General features: G+C 41.3%; 1 protein-coding gene across 2 annotated transcripts in view; it reads left to right on the forward strand.

Moving 5' to 3' along the window:
- The window catches only part of Stx17 (syntaxin 17), a 58,864-nt gene that overhangs the window by 38,302 nt on the left and 10,858 nt on the right, over positions 1-9,704 (forward strand). For both annotated transcript variants that reach the window (XM_031377358.1, XM_031377359.1), the window contains exons 5-6: positions 7,845-7,960; positions 8,142-8,192. In XM_031377358.1, the coding sequence (XP_031233218.1) occupies positions 7,845-7,960; positions 8,142-8,192 (167 nt within the window). The remainder of the gene's footprint in view (positions 1-7,844; positions 7,961-8,141; positions 8,193-9,704) is intronic.

The raw sequence follows: 9,704 nt of genomic DNA on the forward strand, positions 1-9,704 counted from the left end.
AGTGCAGGCAGGCTGACGAGTAGCTGTCCTGTGTGCAGTGTGCATGTCTCCTCTGCAGTGCAGGCAGGTGCTGTTCTCATCAGGCTCTGGTGTCACTGTTGGGTTTCTTTCCTAATAACATGAAAAGTCTATGATGTTTTCATGCTGTCAACTTTTGTGAAGTAATATTCTAAGAAACAGTCCTATGAACACAGTTATGTCATTCCTAAGGGTGTATTTGATCCATAGTGACACAATGCTAGTATCTTTTATGCAGAAAAAAATTGGCATCATTGTACTTCAAAGTAGATGTTTTTTGTTTGGTTGGGAGTTTGGTTTAGATTAAGTCTTATAAATAGTGAGTATAATAACTAATAAGGTTTCTGTAATTGAGTTGTCTCCTAGGAAGCTTAAAGCCAAATTTTTAATCACCAAAAATTAAATTTGTGAAGTATGTCAGCTTTATTTTATAACTGCTGCCCTTGTTTCCTTTTCTGTTATAATTGTTTATCTCTTATTTTTAATTTATTACATCGCATATTTTATACATTTAAAGAGACCTTTAATCCTTATGAAAAATAGAGGTTCCAAAATAATTAGAAGTTAAAGTGAGAACTAAAGGGAACCATAGCTGGCCAGGTTTCCTTTTTTATCCACCAGACCACTCTTGTTACCATTCCCTATCTCTAAACTAAAATGTGTGCATGCTCACTGCTAATGATTCAGTACTTCGCAAGGGGATGCAGAAACACCCTTTAGGCTACTTAGCAGAGTTTTTGGGTAACCTTTTTTTTTGTAGTCTTTGAACCTTGCACAGTGCTCTGCATATAGTGAACTGTTCATAGATGTGTTATAAATACAAACAAGTAAGTAAATACATGACATGGACAATTTTGTCATTTCAGGTATGTTGCAATAGAGCTGGGCCTAGTGCTGCTTATGTGCAAGCCCAGCACTTGGGAAGTTGGGCTAGGGTGAGCAATTAGGACTTCAAGGCCATCCTGGGCTACACAAGCCTTTTCTTATAAACCAAATCAAACCAAAAAATAAAGTAAAATGAATAAAAAAGTGCTCAGTCATTTCTCTGCATAGGTAGTGCTAAATTGTTAACACTCAGCCCTTAGAGAATGTGTTGGGGTCATGGTTTTTGGTAGTTTGTCATTGCTATTTTCATAGTTCTATGTTATCACCGCCATATTGGTACAGTGGAGGTTGCTTCTGCCATGGAGCTAGAGCTGTTGCTCTCTGGGCCTTTTCTGGCCATGTGTTGATGGGCTGGCTTCTATACTGAGACCTTATGACAGTGCTGATAGCAGTAACAGTGAAGATAATGGTGTTTTCTGGAAAGAGGAGTTGGCCTCAGCCTCCTATCATTTAGCTTCAAGTGGCTCATCACTAGTGTTTGCATCTGAAGCAAAATACTTGAATTCATCCAGGATTTCTCTCACAATAGTAATTGCTTTAATTTGCATTTTATCATTGTATGTTTATGCAAGTGCAATTATTTGTTGCCTGTGCACTTGAATGTATATATTACTGGGAAGTTACCTGGTCACCCACTCCCTGTCACTTACCCTTTGCCATAATCGGAAGGCTAGTGTGAAACCCAAGGCCTGGCAGAGTTGGAAGAAACATGTGTGTTAAAGAAATGAAAACAATTAGAACAGATACAGAGGATGGGGACAAGAAACAGCATGTGAACTTAATTTTCAACTATATTGATTCTCAAACCTCTAGATTCATGGACTATCAGATGGTCTGAGCATATGATGATTGTGACTGGAGAGCACAGTGCTGATGTAACTTAGGTAACACACACCTAAGGTGTAGCTGACACTGAGCAAGCGAAGACCTCGGGTTCTGACTGCTCACTGTCTTACCCCAAGTCCACTGACCATGCAAGGCAGGCTCTGACAGCACCGGAGCATTTCACAGAGGAAGCAACTACTTCTGCCTTCAATGCAGAAACTCTACTAACAAAGGAGAATGAATGATGAGAGGATCACAGGCATGAACTTTGACGGGCTTCCAGGGTGGAGCAGGATTGGGCATGTGCTGTGCTGTCTGCTAGCTGTGGCCTCCTGTCACTCTGCGAGGTTTTGTCCTGTGTGCCCTAGTTTCTCCTTATTTTTGCTTTGCTTACCCATTATAGTAGTGACAGCCTGTACATAGAACTGTGCGCTGTTTTCATGGAAGTTAAATGTCTTAAAATTCTTTATGGATCTGATTCTAAACACATTGGTTGGAAACAGAGATTCAGGAGTAGTCTTGCCACATCTCCATGAGTGAGATAAACAATACAAAGGCTCATGCATTTGGGGCGTGGCAGCGTATCTCTCCGGCTTTCCATTTAAGGATGGAAATAATGAGTAGAGTAGGGCATCTTGTGTTCTCTGAGAACCAAAGGAAGTAAGGAGATGTGGTTTGTGCTGTTTCTTTTGTCCAGATTCTCAGAGTTCCAATAGCCAGGCCTGCTTGCCATGGGAAGCTCCCTTGTGTCTCATTATGTGTCGACTTTCACATCACTCTCCTTGTTCCCCATCAAGAGGGATGCTGGGCCTATCCATCTGATTTGTGTTCAGAATGGAGGCTCATGCATTCGGGCCCGGGCAGCATATCTCTCCAGCTTCTGTCTGTCTTCCCATCCCCACTTCCAGGACATGTATCTCAGTGGCACAGCAGGCAGGGAATTTTATCCATTTTCAACAAATACCCTCAAAAGAGAAGATCTCAATCTTAAAGCTGCCGGGAACTTCAGACCAGCGTGTAGAATTTGATGTGTTACTAGAGTTTTACCACTGGTGTCTGCATGCACTGGATAGTTGTGCAGAACACAGCACCATTTTTGTCTGATAATATCTACATCTTCTGTTGACTGTAATCTAAATATCCTCTTCTGCCTTAAGGTGTGAATTAGAAGTCATTTTATTTTGATAGATTGGTTAATGTTCAATGATGATCAGTAAATTAATTTCATTTTTAAGGTATCAAAACTTGAAAAGTTTAAGGAATGCTTTTGAATTTATTTAGTTTTGTAGTGAAACACTACTAATGCCATGAAGGTTAGTAGATATGTCATATCTACTAGGCTGTACTTCCTGGTAAAACCTTTGCTGTTCACAAGGTACAAAAATTTAAAAAAGGAGGGTCAGAATATAGTTCGATAGCTTATTTATCACTTCACTCAGAGAGAGATTACAGTCTTAAAGTTTATTTAAATGTATAGCTAGTAATAAGGTTTTACAACACACACAGACACACACACACACACACACACACACACACACACCTGTACATGTTTGTAAGAGTTCATAGTCAAAGGATAAGCAAGCACTAAGATATGACCTGAAATAAGTGAATTGCAGAAGTTGTAGAAATTAAGAATTCTTTCTTGACACTCATGCCTTGAGTTGATTTGTGATGTTCTCAGAGTTGTAAATTAACAACAAGGTTTTCCATGGAAAAAAAAGGACGCCTTTGTTGTAACTAAAACATATACGTAGTTTGCTTTCAAGTGAGATGGAAATGACCTAATCATTTCTTTTTAGTCCCGACAGAAATCTTTTGTTTAAAATGTCAGATACAGAATTCTCATCTCTATAATACATTTTGTATTATAAACTTTCCTTGTTTTGTACCTATTTCACTTGAGTCTTCTCTAGATTATAGCTTAAGATATTTAGTGTGTGCACAATTACAGAGTTCTGCTTATATCCCATCTGACACTGATCAAGAAGTTGCATGGGCTGGGCAGTGGTGGTGCATGTGCACCTTTAATCCCAGCACTTGGGAGGCAGAGGCAGGCGGATTTCTGAGTTCGAATTCGAGGCCAGCCTGGTCTACAGAGAGTTCCAGGACAGCCAGGGCTACACAGAGAAACCCTGTCTTGAAAAAAACCAAAACAAAACAAAAAACAAACAAACAAACAAACAAAAAACAAAGAAGTTACATGGAATTTAAAGTGAAAGAAAGGTCATAAGTTGATTCATTTATCTTGATTGAAGTGAAAATTAAAAAAAAATTAAACATTTGAAAAGATTGGCTCTTTACTATAATGATATAAAATGTACTCTGCCTGATAATTTTGTTCTTTAGGATACAAAACATAGACACCCACATGCATGCAGATGGCACTAAGACAGAAAGGTGGGAAGGGAAGGGGACCAGACAGATTAGAAGGGGCCTTGGGTTGGGTATGACTAAGATATAATATTGTGGGCTGGAGAGATGGCTCAGTGGTTAAGAGGGCTGACTGCTCTTTCAGAGGTCCTGAGTTCAATTCCCAGCAACCACATGGTGGCTCACAACATCTGTAATGGGATCTGATGCCCTCTTCTGGTGTGTCTGAAGACAGTGACAGTGTACTTATATACATAAAATAAATAACTTTTAAAAAGTATGTTGTTGCCACAAAATAAATAAAAATATTATTTTAAAAGGCATATTATGAAAAACCTGAGCCTGTCTAGGCAATGTTACACTTCTATAATCTCAGTACAAATAAATATATATTCAAATATCAAGTTTAGAATTGAAAAATAACCAGTATGAATTCTGATAAGTCTTCATGTTGTCTTTTGTTCAGTTGACTGTGCCCTTCCTGATTAATTTAAGCAAGTTTTTTTCTTAAGAGTAAAGCCTTCATTAACTTTAAAAAAATAGAATAATCACACCATTTTATAAAATATCATTCATTTTTAGGCTTGGCTGGGAAAACAAAAAGGACTGGAAAGGAAATGGGAATAAATAGTTTCATAACGAGTGACTCGGGCATAGGTCAGGTCAGTCATGTCACTTCAGAGCATGCTGGCAAGCCTTTCAGAGCCTTCTGTTGTCTGCCACATGAAGTCTCTTCCTGCTCCTCTACAGTGCCTTTTGCTCTTGTCCTTCCTTGTCTCACCCTTTGAGGTCTGATAATGCCTGGCTGCCGGTTGTAGCTCAGCTCTGTTACTTCTCTCACGAGGTCCTGGCTCATGCTGCTTTCTCCATCTAGTGTTTCTATCCCTCTCTTTGCCTGATGATTCCACCTTTTCCAGAAAGTCTGAACTACCTGCCACGTCAAGCTGAATTAGAACTCCCTCTGAACTCTATCTCTGTTCTCTCTAATGTGGTCTACCCTCTTTTATATTACCCTTTTATGTCTGATTCTTCTAGAATGTAAGTTCTTTGAGAGTCATACTCTGTACCATCCACATTTTCATCCCTAGTATGAACAACACACAATGTTTAACAATGTGTTTAAACTAGTCACTCAGATTAGTGGGATGGCTTAGCAAGTAAAGCTCTTGCCACCAAGTCTGATCATGTAGGAGAGAACCTTCTCCTATTCCATTAAGTTGTCCTCTGACTTTCACATGTGCATCGTGACACAGGTAAATGTATGTGCACACACAATAAGTAAGATATAATTAAAAAAAATAATGGATGATGGCAGGTGTTTTGAGCTTAAAGTAGACTGAGCAGAGCTTCTGGTATCCTCTCTGCATCTCCACTCTTGCCACTCTAAGGCCAAAGATTGTCATTTTGCACTGGATATATTGTTAAAGGCTCCCAACTGGCTTTTCACCCCAGCATTCTAACCTGCCAACCCCATCCTTAATATGTCCTTCACACTGTGGCTAAGGTCTAATTATGGCACCTTCCAACTTCCCAGTAGTCTCTGGCTCCTCTTAATATTTTGGTAATGATCATATGAGAAAGACACGGACAGCTCTTGGGAAAGTTTTGCAATGCCTATAGTAATCTCACCTTAGATAGTCAGCCTCAGCCTTTGCTTTCTTCCTCCCACAGTCATGCATCGGCCAGACTGCATATCTTTCAGCTTCAAGCCTCTGCACACATTGTTCTCCTTGAGCTACACACTCTGGGCATCACACCCCACTCCACCTGTCTGCTTTTCTCTCCTCCTCAGGCTTCAGCCTCAGAAGCCCTGACTTCTGTCTCCACAAGTCAGGATATGATGCCTGTCCTACCCTTACACAGCACATCATACTCACCTGTGCCATAGTTTTGTCAGATAATGCTGCCTGAACTTGACAGTTCATGCCTGTACCACAGGTTCCATTGAGCTCTCCTCATGATGTGACAGTAGCAGTGGCAGCAGCAGCAGGGACAGTTTCTATGCAGAGTAAAGAGCAGTTAACTGTACAAGCAGGAACAGCAAGTCTCCAAACCAGGATTCTAGTCCTATCTTTTTTATCAGACCCACAGTGCTAACAGCCCTGTGGTATTGCCACTACAGACTTGGTTTTATAGTCTACTGTTGTGTCTCTGTTAGGTGTGCAACAAATGTCAATTTCATGAATGAAAGATTGGTAAAACTAGCATGAAGACACAGAAAGACTTAAAGGCAAATGTTTGTGGTGCAAACTGCTGTATAATTACAGTAATACTTAATAAATAGTTTTGAGGGTTGAAAGCTTTTTAAAGACTAGAAAAGTAGAAGAAACCATGGAAGTATGTGGAGGAAGAGTGACTCTAAACAGAGTTACAATATGTCCAATAATATTCACATGGCAAATGTGCTCACTGCTGATGAGGCTGTCACCAAGAAAGATTGATAGTAATTGCTACAAACGTATAACTACATCCTTTTCTACTTCACCCAAAGTGCCCTTCCACTGAGCTAACCCTCAGCCTACTTTCCTACTTTAAAATTAGGTGTGTGTGTGTGTGTGTGTGTGTGTGTGTGAGAGAGAGAGAGAGAGAGAGAGAGAGAGAGAGAAAGAGAAAGAGAGAGAGCACTGTGATATGTGTGTTTGTGCTGTGGTGTGTGTGTCTGAGCTGTGGTGTGTGTGTGTGTGAGTGTATGTGAGCTGTGGTGTGTGTGTGTGCTGTGGTGTATGTGTGTGAGCTGTGGCATGTATGTGTATGTATGTGTGTGTGTGTGAGAGCTGTGTGTGTGTCTGAGCTGTGGGGTATTTGTGTGTGTGTGAGCTGTGGTGTGTGTGTGTGTGAGCTGTGGTGTGTGTGTGTCTGTGTGAGGTGTGGTGTGTGTGTGTGTGTGAGCTGTGGTGTGTGTGTGAGCTGTGGTATGTGTGTGTGAGCTATACTGTGTGTGTATGTGGTATGTGTGTGTGTGTGAGCTGTGGTATGTGTGTGGTATGTGTGTGTGTGAGAGCTGTAGGGGTGTGTATGTATGTGTGTGTGAGCTGTGGTGTCTGTGTGAGTGTGTGTGTGTGAACTGTGGTGTGTGTATGTGAGCTGTGGTGTATATGTGAGCTGTGGGGTGTGTGTGTGTGTGAGCTGTGGGGTGTGTGGGGTGTGTGTGTGTGTGTGAGCTGTGGTGTGTGTGTGAGCTGTGGGATGTGTGTGGGGTGTGTGTGTGTGTGTGAGCTGTGGTGTGTGTGTGAGCTGTGGTGTGTGTGTATATGTGTGTGAGCTGTGGTGTGTGTGTATGTGTGTGTGAGCTGTAGTGTGTGTGTGAGCTGTGGGGTGTCTGTGTATGTGTGTGTGAGCTGTGGTGTGTGTGTGAGCTGTGGTGTGTGTGTGTGGTATGTGTGTGTGTCTGTGTGTGTGTGAGCTGTGGTGTGTGTGTGAGCTGTGTGGTGTGTGTGTGGTGTATGTGTGTGTGAGCTGTGGTGTGTGTGTGAGCTGTGGTATGTGTGTGTGAGCTATACTGTGTGTGTATGTGGTATGTGTGTGTGTGTGTGTGTGTGTGTGTGTAGTCATGCTCAGTACCTTTGCACTTTCTCACTTAGAGAATAGGCTGTCCAGGGGTACATAATGCTATTTTCATAGATTGATTTACTTACTTTTAGCCTGAACTGAGTCACATGCATTCTGTATACAAGTTGTCTTGTAGAGCCAGTTTTTGGTCTGTCCTTTCTGAGAAGCAAACTCTCACCAGGTCTGTGTCCATCTAGGAGCGCTCCACACTGGGGAGGCTGAAGCTGCTTCTCAGAGTCTGACTCAGATATATGCCTTGCCTGAAATTCCTAGAGACCAAAATGCTGCTGAGTCCTGGGAAACCTTAGAAGCGGTATGTTAAAATATGTATATATAAATATATATATGTGTGTGTGTGTGTACATATATATATGTACATGTATATGTGCATGTGTTTGTGTAATGTATCTGTATATGTATATTATGGGTAACTGTAAGATATAACAGTAAATAATTTTCTCTTTCTCCTTATCTCTCCCTCTCTCTCTTTTAAGGACTTAATTGAGCTTAGCCAACTGGTCACTGATATGGCCCTCCTAGTGAATGTAAGTATGTAACTGAGGCTCAGAACTGATCAGTCACTGTCCCTTTGATTAGAAGTTCAATAGAAGTCACATATTTTAAAAATATTTGCTTGTATGTGTATGAGTTTTGCCTACATGTATGAATGTGCATGTGTGTTTGATGCCTACAGAGGCCAGAAAAGGGCATTAAATGCCCTGAAACTGGAGTTATGGATAGATGGTTTTAAGCTGCTAAATGGGTACTGGGAGCCTAGCTTGAGTCCAATGCAAGAGCAGCAAGTGTTCTTAACCACTGAGCCTAGATTATAATTTTAAGAATGGTATCTAATTGTTGTATATAGTCCTTAAATTCTAGATCAAGTCAGTCAATATTATGGAAAAAGTGCTTGGCATTGGAAGTCTGACAAAGTTGTTTATAGACATAAATAAAGTTCACTTTCTGCCTTTTGGAATTCCATAGAAGGGAGAAGAAGGCTGGGACTCCCAGACTCAGTTTTCAAGCATGATAACTAAATGCAAAAATAAGAAATATAAAGAAGCCTCATCAGCTCCAAGAAAAAGCATTGTATTCCAGGGAGGGAGGCACGGTTTATAAAGTAGCAGCATTAAAACTCTCTCCATGAGGCAGCGTGAGCATTAGCATCAGCATTGTCTAGAAGACTGAGTGAGTGCTCGCAGAGAGCCCCAGGGGCACACCAGAACAGGTGAGCCAGGACAAAACACACTGAGCTGTGTGGACTGTCCCTGAGTGTTAAGTGTGCTGTTTCCCAAAGCCTGCAGGGCCGGGGCAGGCAAGGATGGTGAGAGCCAAGTTGTGCTGGTACCAAATTTTTGATTTCTTTGAGGTCCTGAACGAGCCTGTTCAGATGTGCGATTGAGCTAAACTCCTGCTATCCAGTCTGCCTTGGAAAGACTGCTATAATGGTGAAGAGGAGGTCATGGCAGGGTGGCTAGTTAGGAGCAAGCTACAAGAATTTAATCTATAGGTAGAATGGTAATGCCTGTATAATGTAAAGGATGCTCAGAAGATTTGAGGGCCAACCTGGAGGAAGATAAAGTCAAAGACAGGATACTGTTTATTTTTATTCTTTGTTATAAGGCCTAAATGAATCTGTTGTCTTAGAGTAGGGAGCACGTTGTAGTCTTGGAGGAAAGAGATTTTCTATCATTTTTGTAAATTGTTCTTGTGTTTTCCGTAAGAACTATAGAAAGACATAGCATATAAGCACGCACATGAACACGTGTGCACAGGTGGGAGCCTTCCCCTGTGCACTGGCTAGGCTGGTTATTAAGTCATGAACTGGGATCCACCCTTTCTGAGACATGGCTTCTCTAAGGCCTGGCTTTGAGGTGGGAATTCCTGGGCCACAGCGTCTCAGATTTGGAACAGAGGACTCTAGAGCTTGTTACTCTAGTTCTGGACTCTGTTCAGATTCTCAAACACTAACCTTCTGTCTTTTTAACAATTATGGGGTGGGGACACTTGTCTTCTTTCAAAATAAGAGGTTTTAAAGTTTTGAGACAGTTGTTCTT

This window comes from Mastomys coucha, unplaced genomic scaffold (genome assembly GCF_008632895.1).
Source record: "Mastomys coucha isolate ucsf_1 unplaced genomic scaffold, UCSF_Mcou_1 pScaffold18, whole genome shotgun sequence".
Taxonomy (NCBI): Eukaryota; Metazoa; Chordata; class Mammalia; order Rodentia; family Muridae; genus Mastomys; species Mastomys coucha.